Source organism: Idiotropiscis lumnitzeri, chromosome 1 (genome assembly GCF_059441095.1).
Source record: "Idiotropiscis lumnitzeri isolate Australia: NSW breed Sydney's pygmy pipehorse chromosome 1, RoL_Ilum_1.0, whole genome shotgun sequence".
Taxonomy (NCBI): Eukaryota; Metazoa; Chordata; class Actinopteri; order Syngnathiformes; family Syngnathidae; genus Idiotropiscis; species Idiotropiscis lumnitzeri.
Window position 1 is genome coordinate 5,096,477 of NC_142391.1, and position 21,457 is coordinate 5,117,933.

General features: G+C 42.9%; 3 protein-coding genes across 7 annotated transcripts in view; all 3 read left to right on the plus strand.

Moving 5' to 3' along the window:
* actn1 (actinin, alpha 1) overlaps positions 1–4,645 on the plus strand; it is a 36,555-nt gene extending 31,910 nt beyond the window's left edge. For 2 of the 5 annotated variants that reach the window (XM_088312614.1, XM_088312623.1), the window contains exons 15-22: positions 80–262; positions 1,326–1,460; positions 1,553–1,732; positions 1,863–2,009; positions 2,926–3,006; positions 3,163–3,228; positions 3,919–4,077; positions 4,183–4,645. In XM_088312614.1, the coding sequence (XP_088168740.1) occupies positions 80–262; positions 1,326–1,460; positions 1,553–1,732; positions 1,863–2,009; positions 2,926–3,006; positions 3,163–3,228; positions 3,919–4,077; positions 4,183–4,341 (1,110 nt within the window). In that variant the 3' untranslated portion in view covers positions 4,342–4,645. The remainder of the gene's footprint in view (positions 1–79; positions 263–1,325; positions 1,461–1,552; positions 1,733–1,862; positions 2,010–2,925; positions 3,007–3,162; positions 3,229–3,918; positions 4,078–4,182) is intronic. The other 3 variants (XM_088312649.1, XM_088312640.1, XM_088312632.1) reach the window with 2 other exon arrangements.
* A 1,184-nt stretch (positions 4,646–5,829) lies between these two features.
* Positions 5,830–8,639, plus strand: cox16 (cytochrome c oxidase assembly factor COX16). Its single transcript, XM_088304805.1, has 4 exons — positions 5,830–6,013; positions 6,656–6,733; positions 7,248–7,316; positions 7,972–8,639. The coding sequence occupies exons 1-4, from the start codon at positions 5,954–5,956 to the stop codon at positions 8,083–8,085; spliced, it is 321 nt and encodes a 106-aa protein (XP_088160931.1). The 5' UTR covers positions 5,830–5,953; the 3' UTR covers positions 8,086–8,639.
* Positions 8,640–12,967: 4,328 nt separating this feature from the next.
* The window catches only part of slc8a3 (solute carrier family 8 member 3), a 55,502-nt gene continuing 47,012 nt past the window's right edge, over positions 12,968–21,457 (plus strand). The window contains exons 1-2 of the mRNA XM_088312369.1: positions 12,968–13,080; positions 19,158–21,002. Coding sequence (XP_088168495.1) covers positions 19,225–21,002 — 1,778 coding nt within the window. The 5' untranslated portion in view covers positions 12,968–13,080; positions 19,158–19,224. The remainder of the gene's footprint in view (positions 13,081–19,157; positions 21,003–21,457) is intronic.

The following is a 21,457-nucleotide window of genomic DNA, read 5'->3' on the forward strand; positions in this document are numbered from 1 at the left end:
GTGAGAATGCAGTAAAGCAAAGTCATCATTGAGGAGTTGTTGCTATATATTCTCACATTCCAGTACGTGTGTGCCACAGGGACTCAGCACGGCCCACGAGCAGTTCAAGGCCACGCTGCCCGATGCGGACAAAGAGCGCCAGGCCATCCTGGGCATCCACAATGAGATTGCCAAGATCATGCAGACGTACCACGTTAACATGTCCGGCATCAACCCCTACACCACGATCAACCCTCAGGAAATCAACGATAAGTGGGACAAGGTGACCACAAACAGTCCTCACAGCTAACACAACATAATTGCCGACTACGGAGACGTTAGCCGTGACATTGAAAGATTTCGTCTCATGGGGAGTGGCGCCGTTGTCAGCTCGCTGCTAATATTATCAATGATACTCAAATACTTCTTCTCACATCTTACGATGTGCTAATCTCAGCCGTGACATGGTCATAGTGCCTTAGAGTGAATCATGCGCTAGCTACACAATCTCGAAGCGCAAACAGCTAACATTAGGTGTGATACTGAAATACGTTGCCACAGTTTGCGACATGCTAGCAACTAGCAGCAATCGTTAGCAAAGGCAAATACTTTGTCTCGCACACACGGCAGACGACGGTAGTGGAACAGAAATGTTTGGTCTAACAGCTGGCGATGTGCTAGCCAGCTAGCCGTTAACACGAGCGGTGACACTAGAATATTTTGTTTCACAGCTAGCAACGCACTAGCCAGCTAGCGGCTAACTCTAGCAGTGACCTTGATAAATATTGGCCTGCAGCTCACGATTTGCTAGATCAGGCGTGGGCAAACTACGGCCCGGGGGCCACATGCGGCCCGTTAAAGGTTTTAATCCGGCCCGCTGAATTTGAAAAAAAGATAAATGAATAAACCTTGTTCATGTTTTATTTTCTAAATACTGTGGTTTTTCAAAGAAATATTTATTGTAGTAATGCTTCTGGTCACTTTCATTTAAAATTAATTGTATATTTTTTCTCCGATGAGGTGAGGTGACCAAAACACTCCATCCATCTGCTCCTGGTCCGGCCCCTCTTTCAAATTTTAGAACCCATTGTGGCCCGCCAATCAAAATGTTTGCCCACCCCTGCTCTAGATAGTCACCCTCTGACTAAGTGCGACAAGCTAACGTTAGCGGTGATACTGAAACACTTAATTCCGTCTCACAGCTCATGATGAACTAGTCAGCTCGCAGCTAATATTAGCACGGACTCTGGAATACTTTAGCAGTCACTCTGTGACGAGCGCTACTGACGGTCATTAGCTGTGATATTGAAACACTTCAACTCAAAGTTAATGACGTGTCCTTGCAGGTACGACAGCTGGTTCCTCAGCGTGACCAGGCCCTGATCGAGGAGCATGCCCGGCAGCAGAACAACGAGCGTCTGCGTCGCCAGTTTGCCAGCCAGGCCAACGTCATTGGGCCTTGGATCCAAACCAAGATGGAGGTCAGTCTCAAGGCCAGCCTGTTAAGGGATAACCTCATGTTCTCCTTCTTATATCGTTCTCTTGCGTGTGTGTGTGTGTGTGTGGAGTGTAGGAAATCGGCTACATCTCAATGGAACTGCACGGCACGCTGGAAGACCAGTTGGCGCACCTGCGGCAGTATGAGAAGAGTATCGTCAACTACATGCCCAAGATTGAGCAACTGGAAGGAGACCACCAGCTCATCCAGGCCGCTCTCATCTTTGACAATAAGCACACCAACTACACCATGGAGGTAACCAGCAAGCGGTGCACGTTAGCGAAGCGGCTAACGTTAGCGCTGATGCTGAATAACATTAGGAAAAGGATCACATTCCGAAAAAAGTGACCATAAGGTGTTAATTTCAACGTGTCCGTGTGTCCAGCACATCCGTGTGGGCTGGGAGCAGCTTCTGACCACCATCGCTCGCACCATCAACGAGATCGAGAACCAGATCCTGACGCGGGACGCCAAAGGCATCAGCCAGGAGCAGCTCAATGAGTTCAGGGCCTCCTTCAACCACTTTGACAGGGTCAGTTGCAATTCTAGTCGCTTCTTAGCGAGTGCTAGAAGCTAACATTAGCAGCGACACCGAAATACGTACGACCCACGCTAACTTTGACGAATGCGAGGAGCTCATGTTAGCGGTGATACTTTTACATATACGAGAACTTAATCGTATGCATACAGTATAGTGTCAAAATCTAAATATGTTATATATGAATGACGATGCTGCGGTCGCCACATGGTCTGCGAGCCTGGCTCACACACTGCACGTTAACGCCTGAGAATGCCCTGGCCAAGCGACATGTGTGTGTTTGTGTGCGTGTGGGGATGTGTATATCTGCATGCGTTTGTGTGTCCGTGCGTCTGTGTGAATAGGTGTGTGTTTGAATCCGTGTGTGCATGATGGTGTGTGTTTGTGTGTGTGAGTATTAGTGTAGATGTGTGTGTTGGCGTGGCTATTTATGTGTGTGTGTGTTTGTGTCCATGTGTGCATTGGGCGTGCATTTGTGTGTGTGTGCACGTCTGAATTTGTATGTGAGCGTGTCTCCACGCGTGTCTTTGTGTGTTTGTTGCATGAGTGCGTGTGCGTTTATGGTTGCGTGTCCACATGCATGGGAGTGCGTGTGTTGACGCTGCCGATGCTAACCAACATGCAATATGTCTTTTCTGTTCTCTGTCTCCTGCATGCCTTCCTGGCACCCCCTCTCCTTCCCTCCCTCTCACACACACACACACACACACACACACACTTCCACCTCCTTACCCACCACGCATGGTATCACCCACTCCTCACCTTCAATCACCTACTGCGATGTTGTTCGAATGCCACCACCACCCGTCCTTGTCTTGTGGCTGTCACGGCTGTTGTGTGTCGCTGCATGACCCCGATGCCCTCCACCACCACCACCACTTCCCCTCACCACCACCACCACACACGTCAGGACCACTCTGGCACGCTGGGGGCCGAGGAGTTCAAGGCCTGCCTGATCAGCCTGGGCTTCGATATCGGCAACGACCCACAGGTACTCCTTAAACTCATCTCATCTTTTTGTTTTGTTTTTTTCTTTCCTCCCTGCTTTTCCTCCCTTTGTCCTCTCTTCCGACGGTTTCCCTTTGCTTCCCTCTCCTTTTTCTCTCTTTTTTTTTCCCTTCCCGTGCGTCACTCGTCCCTTGTGTAGAAGAGAACGGGAGTGATGGACCCCGACGACTTCAAGTCCTGCCTTATCTCCGTTGGTTACAATCTGGTAAAGGTTTTTTTTTTTTTGTTTTTTGGGTTGCCTTGTATGAGACACCGCATGAGCAGGTAACACGCGTGTTGAGTGTTGTGCACAGTAGAGACTTACCATACTGTTCACAGTGGTGCCTTGAGATACAAGGTTACTTAGTTCCGTGACGACGCTCGTAACTCAAAGTGAGATATGTAACTAATTAACAACTACATAACTAAACAAAGAGTGAGCGAGCTCCCTAGAAATTCAACTAATTAAACAATGAGGTAGAAAGAGTGAGGGGGAGGGTGACAGAGAGAGGGGGAGAGAGAGTTTAGTTTTAATTACCTAACTAACTTGCTAGGTAATTGTTTAAGTCGGTAGCAAACCGGTAATTAATTGAAAAAAATAAAAAGGTAAACTTTTCAAAAACTAAATTATGCAATTATCCGCCTGCCTATTTCATTATTTATTTTAAGCTATAACAAGGTATCTTACCAGACAATTAGCAATCCATATATTGAATATAACTTACTGGCAACCCAGAAAGTGAGATAACTAGTTGAATAATGAGCCAACTATATCAGCAAACTAGGTTAGTAAATAACTAGATAACTAGTTCACTCAGCTTAGTCACAACCACTGTAGCAACCGAGTTGCCTCAAAAAGGCATAACAATTATTGTAATTATTAAGTCATTGTGTATGTTTCCATGTGCATCGCCAGGGCGACAATGAGTTTGCCCGCATCATGAGCATAGTGGACCCCAACCGCATGGGCGTGGTCACCTTTCAAGCCTTCATTGACTTCATGTCGCGCGAGACGGCCGACACCGACACGGCCGACCAGGTCATGGCCTCCTTTAAGGTCTTGGCCGGAGACAAGGTACGTCAGTTAGGGTAGAAATCTTATCAGAATGACTCAATGTATTTCAAAGTTTTTCCCGCGCCTTAAAATGTCAAGTCAAATCATCAATCTTGCCCTCAACAGAACTACATCTTGGCGGACGAGCTGCAGCGGGAGCTGCCCCCCGACCAGGCGGCGTACTGCATAGCCCGCATGGCCCCGTACAGGGGCCCCGACGCCGTGCCCGGGGCCCTCGACTACATGTCCTTCTCCACCGCACTCTACGGCGAGAGTGACCTTTGAACTCTCTTCGCCGGCCCGCCCCTGCCCCTCACCCGCCCGATTCTTTTGTACGTCTCTGGCCTTATCTTCTTTTTGTCCTCCTCACAAGATGCGTGTTCCTTCGCTCCCGCTATGCCAAGCAGTTTACACAGAGAAAATTATGTTATGTTTTTATTTTCTTGTCGTTGTCCTCGTTCATAAACGAATAAAGTTAACATATTTTATGATACTGAACAAAATTAAAAAAAAAAAAGCAAGGTATTTTTCTTCACCTGGTTGAGAGTGACAGATGGAAATTGTAATAAATAAAAATTGCTTTCATGTTCTCCGTTTGCTCTTTGATTTTTACCTAACATCTGGTTGCATAAAATATATTATTCCAATCATCCAAACACAGTCAGATGGACGTATTATGACTCTTTAATTCTTTCCAAGGTTTTAACGAAAATACTTTTAGTGATTGTATTTTATAACCCAGTAATTTCAGTTAGAACGGGCTTCCTACAACAACATGATACATAATGATTACTTAGATTTAATTAGCGCCTTATTTTTTTAATAATAGCTACTACTTTTTCCATCCAAACGTGTTATTTTTGTGAACACATATACTGTAATGTTTTGGGGACATTTTTGAGTCATATTTAAAATAAGCAAATATTAAGTATTTTGAATGGTATCCTAATTTTGTTAATTATTCCTGAGGAAACCCAGTTTTTGTTAGTGAATTTGACTGTGTGTTTTACTGGCAAAATATAACGTTTGTTTTGCAGGGAGACTGCCACTTTCTTGGACGAAGTTGACAAATTTAAGCTTTTTTGGGCGGGATTTACAATTTGTGTTTCGTGTGCAATACATTTCTCGTATGTTAAATGTAATTTTAATTTAGAAATAGTCATTTGATCTCAACACTAGCAGATAATTTAATGTGAATGTACAACGCGAGATTTAAAAATGGTACATTTGTTTAATTTACAGCCTTCTGGATATTTTTAGTCGTCAGACCAACGCCAGAAAGTGGATGATCGTTTGGCTTCACAGATTTGGACATTTAATGGATTAGCTATCAGTACTATTCAGTTAAAATCAAAATATAAGAAAATAACCTATTTGAATTTTGTTAGGCAACACGTACCTTGCTTTTCGCAGCCTAACATCGGACATTTTAGTGTGTCGGACCAAAGCCAAAAGTACCTACTCCTAATTTGAAGTAATACATAATTAAATTTGGGGTTGGTGACTGGGTTATTATATCCATTCAATTCATTTTACTAATTTGTTGGAAAGTAACATGAAAACCTTGGGAGTAGTATGAAGGAAAATGATTTTACCACGCATTCTTAGCCTACGGGGCATTTAAACGGGTAGGACCAAAGAAAGACATCCAGACTTCGCCAACATATTTACTTGACAAATTGAAATCAAATAAATACATCGAAAACCATTTATTGCTCACATTTTGATCGTCAAAATAAATGAAAACATTTGAAGAGCTTAGGTGGGAATATTCATTGCACTACGGACGTTCTAGTATGCAACACCAAACCCGGAAGTGCACCTCGGCTATGTAACCTGCTTGTTTGAGCTTCTCAAACATGACAGTTTAGCCACGTAAAAGGTCAGAAAAGTAGTCATGTTGAGGTTAAAAGCATTGCAGAAGAACAAGACTGTAAGATATGGCGTGCCTATGCTTGTAAGTATGCGCATGCATGTTTAATTGCATCGTTTTGGGTGTGTCATTGTGGTAAGAAGTTAGCTAGCTTACAGTTAGTATTAAATGCAGTTTAGTTAAAAAAATCAATGACAAAGAAGTATAGAACAGGAAACAAAACAAAGGTATCACCTTGTTTTCTTCAATTTATTGTTCCTTTTAATGCTTGGCACCACTAAAAGTGTACCTTGTGACTAAAAGACAAAAGGAAACGTGTCTAGAATATCAGTCTCAGGTATCAGCTCTTAAATTAAACTCTCATGAGCTATTTTTGTTGTCATTATATCTGGCTGAGCAAATGTAGCTTTTGTCATTTAATAATTTTTCGCGTGTTCGTATGTTTAGGGAGTCACATATTCACTTAAATGTGTGTTTACGACAATAACAATTATCATTAATGGCAACTTATTGAGTACAATTGTGATATTTACCCTAATAATCTTTCAATCAAGTCTACGTAAAGAAAAGCGGGAACTTTATACTGCTTGCACGAATTCACAATAGTTTGGACTGAGATGCTGTGTGTTGTCCTCCAATAATTTTTTTCTTCGTTGTATCTCAGCAAGCATTATGTAGTTGTTAAAAAATGTCAAATGTGGTAATTGAATTCATGTGGGGTTTCAGCTGCTGGTGGTCGGCGGTTCCTTTGGCCTGCGAGAGTTCACGCAGATCCGCTACGACGCCCAAAAGATCAAGCGGAAGGTGTGCAACTGTTTTACTGTTGACTGCAACGTTGTTGCTTCCCCAAAAGGCCAACAAAAGTCAGTCTTTTATTTAAAAAACATGAAGCTCCCATGTCATTTTTCCAAAGCTATAGTGGGTATTAAATGTTTTATTACCCCCGCCCAAAAAAAAAAAAAGCTCTTGCAGTACTATGACATTGAAATGCAATAGCAAAGTAATCTGAAGTGTTAAAAATGAGTATTTAAAATTCCAAGCAGCTGTATCATGTTCACGGATTGATTAATACAGTTTCATTTCAAATGTATTACACATATAAATTAATAAAAAATTATCAACACAGACAAAGATTAGATGCTTTTGAGTTGTACAAAAAAAAAAGTCAAATACAACTGAGCTCGACGTAGACAGTCACTCTATTGAGTACCACTTGAGGGAGCCCGCGTACCGCACTTCGAGAATTGCTTTCATCAATCGCAACAAATAAATGAAGTTTACTGAAATACATATTGTGCTTTCTCTTGTTTGGTTTCAGTTGGATCCTTCACTGGAGGCCAAAGTGAACCTGCAGAGGCAGTCGGTCATTTTGGAGCAAGAGTACGAGGTGAGGAGATGATGGAGGGAAATATGAATGTGTTCAAACTTGATCCCAAAAATAAAAAATGTCTTTACTCTGGTAATTTTTATATCGTCACGTAACACAATATGCTGTTGGTCTAGGAATATCAGTTAAGTTCTTCTTCTTCTTCATTGGTGGCATCCTATGCGTTGCATTACCGCAACAATTGAAATGCTGGAAAATCAACTGACAGTTTAATCAAGCACCGCCATCATGACTGCCGTTAAAATAGCTCCAAGTGTGCGTTAAAATGAGGCTGAGGTCTTATTCCTGAAAAATGACGTTTCATGTTATTGTAAACAACTGCGATATGCTGGTTGAACATTACCACTGTGTGTATTTATAGGGAAACGTTTTACTAAAATAATCATTCAATTAAAATATTGTGCATAAAAGTTTAATAATAGTTGACCAATAAACAGTTTGTACATTTTCAAAGTTCAATATAACTGAATTGTACTTTGGCAGTCATTATTTCACGTACCACCAGAGGGCGCACACACTACACGTTGCGAGTTACTGTTGCAATTCCGCATTTCAAACAACGGGGACACGCTTGAAACTACGGAAGCCTCGCCGGCTTGCACTGAAACGTTTGCTTCTCCTCCTCGGCCTCCGCCATCTCGTTTTGTTGGAGCAGAAGATGAAGGATGCCAGTTTGGACGAGTGGAGGAACATTCGCGGCCCCCGGCCCTGGGAAGACTCTCGGGAGTACCAAGAGCAACAGCGCATCAAGCGGACCCCTCAGAGCTAGGACACACCCCTTATATAATATACAGTGGGGCCTTGAGATGTGAGTTTAACTCATTTACTACCATTGACGGATAAAGACGTCAAAGATCTTTTTTTTTTTTTTTTATTCAGCTGGTAGTGAATGAGTTAATTAGTTGCTGGATCACACTTGGAACTCAAAATTACCCCAACGCCCCCCAAAAAAAAAAAAAAACACAGCTGTACTTTTACTCACGGCAATGTCACCAAAGTGAATTGATGTTGGCCAGAAGTTGCAAAGTTTGCTGTTCCCAATTTGTGGTGGAATTGCTTAAAGCTCAATCATAAGTTAAATTTTTTTCCCGGGACGTACGGTGAAAAAATAGCTTGTGACTAGAAAAACTTCTGAGGCAGGGTACTCTTAAGTCAAGGTACCACTGTATATACCACAAAATGTATTTTATATATTTAAAAAAAACAAAAAAACTCACTTGTTAATTTATTGAGCGAATCTGCCAGTAGGTGGTGAAATTGCGTTCCTGATGGTTCTTCGTCACTGTATTCATGTCAACTGAAATAAATGCTCTTTCAACCCTTTGGGCTCTGTGCTGGCCATTTGTGACCAATGAAAACGATATATATGAAATATTAAGCGGTAGAAAAGCAGGCCTGTCGCTTCATTTTTAATTAGGAAAAGAAATGTATTCAAATATTCATCAGTCGCGATGATAACTGAGGCTGACAAATTCAATATTTACGACGATGTCTGATGAAACAAACTTATCGTGTTGCTTTTGTACCTCGTAATAATTTTTCTACCGCTGCCGAGGTGATGTTATCTCGATTGTCAAGGTGTCAATCAGGCAAAACTATTTTCATTTGACATTTAATTAAATAATATATGGATGTCGTCTCCATTCTTTGTGCAAATAATGGGGTTTTTTTTTGCATTCAAAAGAAAATAGGTCATGCGGTTCTGGACTTAAAACTTCAGTCCCATTTTAAAGTCATGTAAAAAAAAAAATTCTCCAATTTTTTTTTTCTAAATAAATAATTTTCATGGAGTTGAAAGACGCTTGCTTAATACATATTAACGTAGCATACCTTGAATATGAATCTTAGATTTAACTCAATAAAAACATGGAAATACCTGATTTTGTTTTTTCTGTTTTTTACCTGCATTTAAAGTACGGTCACACTTACTATTATTTTTATAATTGAATATTTTTTCGATTATTTTGGCGATTAATCGATCAAACATGTTTTAAGTTGCATCCATTTATTCAAAATGCGTAGGCGAATCAATTTAAAAAAACGAGTCTAAATAATTAATCATTTACCAAAAACAATGATCAATTTATCTGATAACTTTTAAGTTGTCGATTAATCGTTGCACTTTTAATTGGGAACTCTTCAGTTGTTGTGATTGAGAAGGAGGACACGACTCGGTTTTCATCGGTCCGCTTCTCAGCTCACGCACTTCATCCGCCAGCATCTAAAAATAGTCTGACGTTTGGCAGCTGAGGGGGAGTCCACGCGGAACAAATGCCCCCCGCGGCTCTTTCACTTCACCCCGCACACGATGAGCCGGACGGAAACGTGCCCGCCACGCCCGCAACACCGCACGGGGGTGAAGAGGAAGAGGGGCCGGGCCACGCGTCGCCACGGAGACGATGATGATGATGACAAAGACGATGATGGCTTTGGTTTTCAAGCCACAAGCCAAAAAAAAAATAGCCAAAGTTGGATATACATTGAAAATGTCGTTTTTTTTGTTAGTTTTTTTAAAACGGAAATAGCAAATTATTGTTTTATAGTTTTTTTTTTAAAACAAGTCAGCTGTCAATTGCAAAATTTTGACTGAAATTTTTCTGATATATGAAAAAAAAGTTACATAAGTTGGAACTTATGTTCTAACAAAAAGTCATTTTTGTCATTTTTCACGGACATAAATGGCTTTTTGTCATGAAAAAAGTCGCATAATTTAAACAAAACCTTTTTAAAAAGGGTCTTATTGATGTGAACATTTTTGGTGAGTTTTTCCAGATTTAAAAAAAAAAATCTTTTTGTGGGCTAAAAAATACATAAAATCACCCAAGTTCGACCATATGCAACGGAAAAGTTGTTTTTGCAGGAATGTGGTCAGATTGAAAATAATAATTAGCAAAATTAGGACAAAACAGTCAAACGTTTTTGGAACATTTTTTTTTCCAGATAATTATTTTATTTTTTTAAATGTAATATTTTGAGCCAGAAAGATGTATAAATTTGAGGATTTTTGTTGTGGATTAAAAAAAAAAAAAAACTTAGGACAAGTGGCCCTTACACATTGGAAAACTTGTTCTTGAAGAAAAAGATCTTTTTTGAGGGGTCTTTTGAGCAACTTATAAACAATCGCAAAATATTTTTGTGGGTTTTTTTTGGGTGATAAAATCCAAAATAAAAAATTTCACTAGCCTTGAGGAAAAACATGAACAACTTGGTTATCATTCAACTCCACCAAAAAACAAAAATCTAATTTGAATATCAGTCAAGTTTATCTTCCCTTGGAACCGAATCTTTTTCGAAATGATTTTTTTTTTGTGGCTAGAAAGAAAGTATCCGACACCAAAATGTTAGAAATGCTCATCAAATATAAAGCCAGTTGGCTTCTGAGGTTAGCAGATGACTAAATTCCAGAGTTCCAAGCAAACATGGTGAATCAGTTTTTATGCTGCACGCAAATTGAATCAACTGGCAAGTTCGCCCCAAGTTAAAATGCTCCTTTCCCATACCCACAAAATCATCTAAAGCATTTTGAAAATATTCTTTTCCCAATTATTGTTCTTTACTTTGCTTTTAAATGTCTTGACTCCTCCGCCCCCCCCTTTTAAGTGTCCTGAATTGCTCTGTTTGTCCGTGCCTTTTTTTTAAATGTTATTCGTGAAGCACATTGAGCCATTTGTGTAAATAAATCGGCCTTTCCTTGCCTATCGCCGACTGAAATTGAAATTTGAAGCACGAGAGGGTTTCAAACTGCACCGTGGCTTGACTAGCATTCATTATTGATCTCGTCTAATGAATTCCAAAGAGCTTGCAAACCTGAGTATTAATTAAACAGGCGAGCACGGTATTCATTTTACATGCTCCGACTCACAGCATCAATCGCTGAAAGTTTTTAAGGTGGGAAAAGAAACTAGGGGACAAGAAAGCTACCGAGTTTCAACTGTGACTTAGCGTTGTTTGATTGGGTGGTATGAAAAAAAAACATAACAATAATAATAAATCAATCGGTCTTTTTTCCCTTTTGGTCAGATAGCGATCAATATCAGTCGGCTTCGTTGCTTTTGATAAGGTCACATTCTTAAATCAATACGAATGCTCTCTTGATCAGCATTCAAAATCAACCCGTTTTGTTTATTTGTGATTATTTTTGCTAATCTTCGTGTTTGCGATCTATAGGCGGCCTATTCTTTTGATCCGGTCGCATTCAAAATCAATCGCTTTATTTGCCTGCTCAATGGACACGATTCAAGATTAAATTCGGATCAGGAGATTTTCTGGTATGTTTTTGTTGTATACTCAAGACATTTAGGTTCCAGTTCAAAAAGATGACGCCAAAGTTCTTCCGATTCTTTTTGTCAATGAGTGCTTTGCATCTTGTGAGTGTTTCGGTTATGAGCTGAATGCGGCCGACGTGTTCAAGCGTCTGTTGTTCAGCACATGAGTCGTTTCTTTCTTTTCACGACATTTCAAATTGTCGTTTTGGTTCTGCCCGATATATGTGCAAAAGTTCTGATCAATTTTTCCTCTTTTTTCAGTTTCAAAATGTTTTTTGTTTTTCTCCCATTAACCGCTCTCTGATCTTTACGTTTGCTGAAAAGTTTTCAAAGATGAAATCTAAAGCCCAAAATATGGACGCAATCATTGTCAGTGTCACGTGTTCCAATACATTTGCACATTTGTGTGTGGCTTTGATCAAAAAATGTGAACAAAAAAAAATCTCGAATCTCCCAAAAACCTTTTCATTCCTTATTGTGACGGTTGCCCAAATCAATCGTGTTCTTGCGCTAACGACACGACGTTTGCATTGCTGCTCTTTGTTGTAGTTGTGGTTCGTTTTCCATTTTGCAATGAGTCACTGATCTCCTCCTCCTCCTCCTCTTCACCTTTCAACAGCAACATCTCCAATGTGGCCAAAAATATTCCAAACCTCCCCTATAGAAAACCTGGTGGAATACTTTGTCACACGGTGTGTACTTTAGCAAAATCCAAAGTGACGCGCGGAAGTATCCGACGGATGCGTGGCATTTATTTTACATTTATTCGCCATTCGTTTTGCCGGTGCAGGTGTACCTAATGATGTGACCACAGTCCTCACGCCGGCGTCGCTGCAGGTTTTCTCCTCTCAGCTGATGAGGACGATGACGTAGTCAGCCGCGCGCGCGGGAAGGATCGGACGCAACCATTGGACGCCGCCTCCCAAAATAATCATAATAATGCCCCCCCTCCCCCCCTAAAAAAAAAAATGAAAGCGATGAGGATGAGGAGGCGGTCACGGAGCGATGCGGGAGAGCATCACTGAATGCAGAGGAGGAGGAGGAGAAGAAGGAGGAGGGACGTCGTGCGCGCGCCTTCCCCGCCGGAGAGCGCTGATTCACGGCTCGGCGGCCGAGCGCGAGCCGCTGCGAGCATCCATCACCGGCGAGGACCTTAAAATACTCACCCTCGCTCCCTCTTTCCTTCCCTCCTTCCTCACCCCTCCTCTTCTTCCTCCCCTTGTCACTGACAGCTCCGCTCAGTCCCGCCAGACGTGAGGAGCTTTTGAGGGTATAGGAGGACTTCACCACCACCACCACCATTACCAGTAACACCACCACGGGAACCGAGGCGAGCCGCTCCAGTGGATCCGAACCAAGACGCCTCTCGCCGGGGGGGGGGGACGAGCCGGCTTGAGAGGGGCGGGGGGGCGGGTGGTTGTCCGCTTGATTTTCATTTTTTTTTTCTTTTTATGGGGAGGGAAGGAGGAGGCGGTGCAGCTTCGACACGAGCTAACCAGGTGAGTGACACCCCATAATAATCCTAATAACGCATGTTTATGGAATCACGTGACACATGGATCAATTAACACTCTTGTACGCATTCCTCAGGCGCTAATGGGCGCGCCGCTGATGTTCTCATAGTAACACGTTGCGTGCATGTTACATATGTCTCCCTAAAATCGACGGGGGGGGGGGCATCATAGGGGATCCCTCTCCTGCCCCTCCACTTCAGGTACAGCGGATGATGATTAATCAGCAACAGCTGAAACTCTGCTGAGTGTGCAGCTCAAATATCCCCCCCCCCCCTTTTTTTTTAACCCCCCACCCCCTGAACACGCTGCCCCAAAATAGAATAAGACTGTCATGTCATGCACACTATGACTATGACCCCGTTTATACACCTCAATAAATACTAAACATGTTGCGTATTGTAGCCAGAGGAAATCATGCGACCCGTTTTTACCATTCCGTCCATTTTCCTTGCACACATAGTACGTTCTGGGCCAATTAGAAATGACTTTTATTAATTTTTTTCAAATTGTATAGCTAGCCCCGGCTGAGCCTGTGCAAATGTGGTGGCAACGCGGACACTTGACACGATGTTTGATGACATGAATTTGTGTGCGCAATTGACGTTTAACTCTTTCACTGCCAGCAAGAATGGACTTTTTGGCTTCTATCCTCGTCAATGGCAGTGAATGACTTAACCTAATCGCCCTACGATGCACACCCCATGCTAGCAGTGAAACCTGTGAAGCAATAAGCATCCGGGTCATGGCACCAATTGAAAAGTTCTGCCCAACTCCTACCGGTCTTTACTGCTTAATCTTCTACAAACAGTAACTACTAGATGACAATATAGTCTCAGTTGAAAGATCAAGACACGCCCATGGAGCCCTTTTCGGCCCGATGTGGAAGACGGTCTAATTTCTCTGATAAAACTCTTCTACTGTCTTGGTGGCCCCCCCACACAGGAGAACAGCTCTGCCTAGCCCGTGTGATAATGTGTGACCTAATGGTCTTAACTGAATTCAACTCGATATGTGCCATAGTGTGCCATAGATAAGAAAGCGAAGCAAGACAGCTCACAGCAATACAACACTCAAGTCACGTAGCTAATTATCTGTGCCAAAGAGAGCCCGCATAGGAAATGGCACAATTTAATTTCCATTTCCTGTTCTATGGTTATCGTCACACCAGTATTGGATCACCGTTTCTGTTTGTTCCACTTGTTCAAGCTGTTGTCATGGTAACAGCCTTTACAAATCACAAATCATTTTCTGTGTAAAATTAGCATGAGCGCCATCTTGTGTCATCTTGGAGCCGAGCAACTACGTTGAAGTGAGTTGAGGCGCTTCATGTACAGTCCTTTTGTTGCCATCTTGTGGCGTCTATAGATAATTACAGAATGAACCAGATTTTCAATATTGTCGGCTAAAAGTTTCCCTGGTTGCTTCCACGCTTATCGTTAGCCAGTCATACGCTCACTAAATTTTATTCATGTGTGTGCCCGTCGTTTAATCAACAATTTATTACAGTAGTTTCTGTTGCTAGTTCTAGGGTTATCATCACACTCAGCTTCCTCCGAATTGTCAGTTTCCTTTGCAAACTCTTTATTTTAATGTCATTCGATTGTCGTACGAGCATAAAATGAGTTAACAAGTGTCCCAAAAAATTCTTCGTTCCTCGGGAAGTGCTGCATGAATGCGCGTCGGTTAGCGCGCTAGCATGACAACACAAGCTTGAGTGTGAGTCATTTCAAGACAACGATGCTTGCTGGTTGTTAGCATTATGCTATCGGGCTAAATGCTACTTGAGTTAGCATCCGCTAGGGAAACATTTGCTGACATGCTCGAGTTCTTTCCCATGTCTCAGAAAATTAAATTTCCTATTACATTGTTATTACAACACATCATTTTTTTTTACATTGATGATGTCAAAAAAACAATGAATTCAAATAATCTTATAGTTATTTATGAATGTACAATAATTAAAAAAAAAAAAGTACCTCCCCACCGTAAACAGCTGTGGCAGAAAATTCCATTTCCTATTACATTGTTATTACAACACATAATTTTTTTTACATTAGTGCTGTCAAAAAAGCAATTCAAATAATCTTATTTTTATTTATGAATGTACAACAATTAAAAAAAAAAAAGTACCTCCCCACCGTTATACAGCTGTCGCAGGTGTGCCTAATATTTTGGCGCAGAATAAAATGCAATTTAGGAGAATCCCTGTAAGCCTTGCTTGAAATGCGCCACGCGATTGGCTCGCCGAACGGGCTTTGACGCTGACAGGAATACAATATCCATGAGTGCATGAATAAATCATGTCCCTTAATAACTCACATATATGCACAAGAGCCCCCCCACTCACATATAAACACGAGTGATAAGTCAGCACACTGACTGATTGCTCGTCGTCAATGTTTAACACCAATTAATGCAAGTAATTACTCACTGGAGCAATCGCGTCAAATATTGTCATGTAACGTTTAGCTCCCGGAGTAGGAATTAAGCGTCGTGTTAATTACGTTTTTATGCGAGTTCCACTGCAAAGCAAGAGTATGCTGTTCAAATACTGTATTTGTAATCGTCGGGGGCTCGGAAAAGCCATTAAACGATGCGATGTGTTGGTAGGTGTTCAGTCGCAAATGTAATCAAAAAGGAAGAAATGAGCACCAAAATGTTCAAAATTAAAATGCAATGAAAAAAAAGGGGGGGAAAAACTACAATAAACAAGTTATTAAATTTCCCTTTTGTTGCATTCATGCAAGTTCAAATACAAATTAACTCCTTTTTTCTAACCACACAGACAATTTTTTAATGATATTTATTTGCATCAAGGAGCTGGAAATTATTTATAATCATTATATTTTATTATTATTATTAATATTTATTATTTTGTATTTAATTATATCTCAAGGAAGGAAGAAAAATCTTCGTTAAACCTTCTGTGACAGTCCCAAAGGGGCCAAAAACAGAGTCATTAAGTATGCAAATTGTTGGAGTTTTGCTCCTCATTTAGAGGTCACTATACACACACACACACACAAACACACGCACAAGTGCAGCCATTGAGAAAATGAAAAATCCCCCAAAATCCAGAGTTTGGGAGGTGGCTTTGATGCACAAGTCTTAACGCACTTAATTGACAAACAAGGTGTGGGCGTGGCTATTGAATTGTTTAGTGCTTAATCAATGTTGTAAATCTTTAGGACATGGAAGACGCCACAAATGGATGCGATCAGAACGTAGTATTTTGTTCTCTGGGGTGGAGTGTTCCATCTACAACGTACTATCAAAGGCGCAGTTTGGAGCCATGCTGACGTCAGCATAACTAACAATGAGCGATCAAAACTTTTTTGCTTGAAAGAGGAAATTAAAAAAAAAAATATGCATCTATTTTTTACTATGTCATTCATTTTTCCTACAAATTCGATCTCCACACTTAGCAGAAGAACTAAAAATGTCATGGCGTATCAAATTTTTATGTCATTTTTTGTAATTTTTTTTTTTTTTTTTGCATTATCCAGCTAGCTTGTCGACTAAACTACAAATGGTTTTCAAAGCTCAACCGTTTTTGTGCTAGGCATATGTAATAAACATTCACAGTTTCTTCACTTTAGCATCATCCAGCTAGCTAGCTAAAAACACTCAGCGATGAAAACGAAACCTCCAGCAGTCGCATGTCTCTTCCGGCTTGGCAGAGATCATGAAAACATTGCTGGCTCTAAATGTTGTTGTTTCTTTCATTACTTTTTTAAATTATTTTTTTTCAAACAAACTAGCTAGCTGGCAAGCAACACATCAATCAAAACGTGATCTTCAGTCTTGTATTGTTTGAGCTTGACAGAGAAAATAAAAACCACCCTTGAGTAGTTTAAACGTTTTGTTGCATGACCTAACGAGATAGCTAACAAACTAGCTAGCTAGCTAACAAACTAGCTAGCTAGCTAACAAACTAGCTAGCTAGCTAACGAACTAGCTAGCTAGCTAACAAACTAGCTAGCTAGCTAACGAACTAGCTAACTAACGTTCAATGAAAATAATATCCTGCCTTCAACTTTTCTTAATACATTTTATATAATTTTTTATGTCTGTAAACCAGCTAGCTAGCCAATCTACAGTGGTGACTCAAACCATAACAAGCTAATCTAACTAAGTAACTAAGAAAACCATGAATTGGAACATAACCTCCAGCCTTGAATTTTCATGAGTTTACCAGCGCTATGAAACATTTGTACAGGTAAAAAGAAAAAATCCAGAATATTATTGTAACGCGACAAAACAGTCATGTTGTGCGTAACGTTAGCCTGCTAACCAAATGGTGTCCGCTTCCGCATGACCTCAGCCGTTAGCGCTAAACATGTTGTCAGCTCGCATCCCATCGAGGCGGTTGAAGTGCGTTAAGACGTCGCGGTTTGTCGTGAACATCTGCTTTGTCTTTTCTGTCGCTTTTGATGCGCTAATTTTGATCAAATGCCACATTTTGGACGCTGCGTAGTCATGCCGCAGCTCCTGCTGAGCGAGCTCGTTTGCTCCTCGACCCACACGTTTGAGTTTTTTTTTTTTCTTCTTCCCTCTTCCTCCCATGAGAATTGAAAACAATCAGGCTCCAATCGGTGTAATTGGTCTCCACATCCAAAAGCCAAAGTAAACTCCCGTGATTACAAACGAGTCCGCAGGCTAGCATTTTATTAAACAAACCGTATCTCCATTTTTTTCTTCCTTCTATCTTCTTCCCAGACCTGAAAAGCTCATGCATTTTCAGAGCACGAGAGAAATAGAGGAGGGGGGGGGGGTATTTTTTTCTGGCCAGCCTCCCGCCCAGGAAATCAACTTGTCGCGATTACGCTGCTTATTAAGTAGGTCGCCCCATCAGAATTTGGACACTCATGAAATTGGGGGAAATTGTCTCCCACGCTCTTTCTTTCTGTTAAAATTTGTGTAACCGTTCCATTAATCAAAATCACCAATAGATGGCCTCAAATGCACAGCCGATACAAAACAAAGGCTAGCATCGTAACGTTGGATGAAATTGAGGGTCATTGCAGGAAAACAGGAAGTACAAAGTTCCATATTTTTTTTTTTACTATAAATTGATCTGGAATATGTCGCACCTGTCACAAAATGCATTAAGAAGAAACAAACTTTCTAAAAAATTTTCCTCGCACTCAAAATCCTGTGGATGCCAAATGCTAAACTAGCGCCGGCAGCAAGCTAACGACATCCTTCTTACATTAGTTGCCGTGACTACTACTTCTATTTCTTCTTCCATTTCTTCTTCTATTGTCTTTTGGCAGTTGGCAAATACTTTTGGTGCATTACCTACCGCCTCTCACGCAAACTAGTGAAGGATCCGTCTCCGCAATTAACTCACAAGTCTACGGTTTTATTTGCAGCACCAAAAGGCGCAATAACCGAGTAAGATTCTCTTTTTTCAGCAACAATTCAACGCAGACTTGTGGCTAAGAGACTCCATTTGTTAGGGGCGAATGTTTTGAATGAAACCAGAACTTGTTCGCTCACGTCAACATGGTTAAGCAACGGAGATTTTTGATGTACAAGTTGCACCTGGTGTGAGTCGTGAGTATAAGTTGCAGGACCAGACAAATTATGAAAAAAAATATGAACAATAGTTCAAATAAATTTGGTAGTACTAGTGATTATTATGGTTTAGTACAGTGCTTCTCAATTATTTTCTGTTATGCCCCCCCAGCAAGAAGAAAAAATTTCACTTAGAGGCAATTTAGAGTTTCCAATCTACCTGCCATGCATGTTTTTGGAATGTGGGAGGAAACCCGGATTACCCGGAGAAAATGCACGCAGGCACGGGGAGAACATGCAAACTCCACCCAGGAAGACCGGAGTCAGAATCAAACCCACGACCTCCGCACTGTGAGGCCACCGTGCTAACCAGTCGAGCCACCATGCCGCCCCGCAATACAGTACAATACTACTTTATTTATTTAGCGCATTTCACAACAGGGTCACGGGCCCCCCCAGGGGGGCCCACCCCACGATTTGAGAAGCACTTAGAATCTAAGCTAGATTGTGTTGCTGAAAGTCTTTTCCTGTGTTGTGTTCAGGTGATCAAAGTCAAGGCCCAGTGCTGGATCGCAGTGTGGTAAGGACCCTTGAGACCACGACGGGTGCATGGAGGGCTCAAGGTTTACAAGTCCAGGGCGGTTGGACTGCCTCTGGTTAGGACTGGTCTCAGCAACTATCGCCATCCTCGGTGCAGAGGCCCGGACCACCCCGAGCCCGCCGCTTAGCCCTGACAACGCTACTTGCCCGGGTAACTCCAAGTGCACCCCTGGCATCATCCTGCCCATCTGGTACCCCGAGGACCCATCCATGGGTGACAAGATCGCGCGGGTCATCGTTTATTTTGTGGCCATGATCTACATGTTCCTGGGTGTGTCCATCATCGCTGACCGCTTCATGGCCGCCATCGAGGTCATCACGTCCCAGGAGAAGGAAGTGGTCATCCGGAGGCCGAACGGTGAGACCACCACGGCCACCATCCGCGTCTGGAACGAGACGGTGTCCAACCTTACTCTCATGGCGCTGGGCTCTTCGGCCCCGGAGATCCTCCTGTCCATCATTGAGGTCTGCGGTCACGAGTTCAAAGCGGGCGAGCTGGGGCCATCCACCATCGTGGGAAGCGCCGCCTTCAACATGTTCGTCATCGTGGGCCTGTGCGTGTCTGTCATCCCCCAGGGTGAGGTGCGCAAAGTCAAGCACCTGCGAGTGTTCTTCATCACGGCCGGCTGGAGCATCTTTGCGTACATCTGGCTCTACATGATCCTGGCCGTGTTCTCACCCAACGTGGTGCAGGTTTGGGAGGGCCTCCTGACGCTGGCTTTCTTCCCCATCTGCGTACTACTGGCCTGGGTGGCCGACCGCCGGCTTCTCTTCTACAAGTTCATGCGCCGGAAGTACCGCGCCGAGAAGCACCGTGGCGTCATCATCGAGAATGAGGCGGATCGCTCCTCCAAGGGCATCGAGATGGACGGAAAGATGGTCAACTCCCACTTTGTGGACGGCGGTGTCAACCTGATGGGCCCGACGGAGGGCAGGGAGGCAGACGAATCCCGCCGCGACATGATCCGCATACTCAAGGATTTAAAGCAGAAGCACCCGGAGAAGGAGCTGGACCAGCTCGTGGAGATGGCCAACTACTACGCGCTGTCCCACCAACAGAAGAGCCGCGCCTTCTACCGCATCCAAGCCACGCGCATGATGACGGGTGCCGGCAACATCCTGAAGAAGCATGTGGCCGAGCAGGCTAAGCGCTGCGCCAGCATGGCAGAGGTGCGCACGGATGAGCCCGAGGAGTACGTGTCACGCGTGGCCTTCGAACCCGCCGCCTACCAGTGCCTGGAGAACTGCGGCGCCGCCATCCTCACTGTCACCCGGCGGGGCGGCGACATGGGTAAGACCGTGTGCGTGGACTACAAGACGGAGGACGGCTCAGCCAACGCGGGCGCTGACTACGAGTTCACCGAGGGCACGCTGGTCTTCAAGCCCGGCGAGACTCTCAAGGACATCAGCGTAGGCATCATTGACGACGACATCTTCGAGGAGGACGAGCACTTCTTCGTGCGCCTGGGCAACCTGCGCGTGCTGGAGACGGAGGAGGAGCTGCTGTCCGCCAACAGCCTGCCGTACCCCAAAGCGGCGCTGGGTTTCCCCGCCGTGGCCACAGTCACCATCCTGGATGACGACCACGCCGGCATCTTCACCTTTGAAAGCGGCGTGGTGCACATCAGCGAAAGCGTCTGCGTCATGGAGGTCAAGGTGCTGAGGACGTCGGGCGCCCGGGGCACGGTCATTGTGCCTTACCGCACTGTGGAGGGGCTCGCTAAGGGGGGCGGCGAGGATTTCGAGGACACATATGGCGAGTTGGAGTTCAAGAACGATGAGACCTGGTAAGACATCTGTTTTCTTTCACATATACTCGTTTCTATGCACTAGCACCACCCAGTGGTTTGGAGTAGAACTGCATTGCCCACTATGGCATTTTTTGGCCTTGGTGGAGATCTAAAATGGCCCTTACAGTGAGGGCGATGTGTGTCATCACTTCCTAGGGTTAGCTCGTGTTTTCCTTAGCAGGTGTTTGTTATTGTCATTAAAGATAAAGATGTCCTTTATTAGTCCCACAATGGGGAAATTTGATTATTAGGTATGCACGCTCTTTTTCTGGAAACTTTTCTTCTGGCTTCTGATTGGCTAAAACAGTCCGAATTAAATATTAGTTAAGGATGAACAAAAGTGGCATTTGGCCTTGGTAGAAGTTTGTATTTTGTACATTTTTTGGTACCATGCATTTATTATGTAGGGATCGAAATCGATGTCAGGCGGATACCAGCCTTATTTATTTTAT

What these genes read in the sequence shown, in the direction of transcription:
- cox16 (XM_088304805.1), top strand. Translation starts at nt 5,954, where the DNA reads ATGTTGAGGTTAAAAGCATTGCAGAAGAACAAGACTGTAAGATATGGC. An exon ending in GATATGGCGTGCCTATGCTT is followed by an intron (nt 6,014 to 6,655) that starts GTAAGTATGCGC and finishes GTGGGGTTTCAG; the next exon opens with CTGCTGGTGGTCGGCGGTTC. An exon ending in TTTTGGAGCAAGAGTACGAG is followed by an intron (nt 7,317 to 7,971) that starts GTGAGGAGATGA and finishes TTGTTGGAGCAG; the next exon opens with AAGATGAAGGATGCCAGTTT.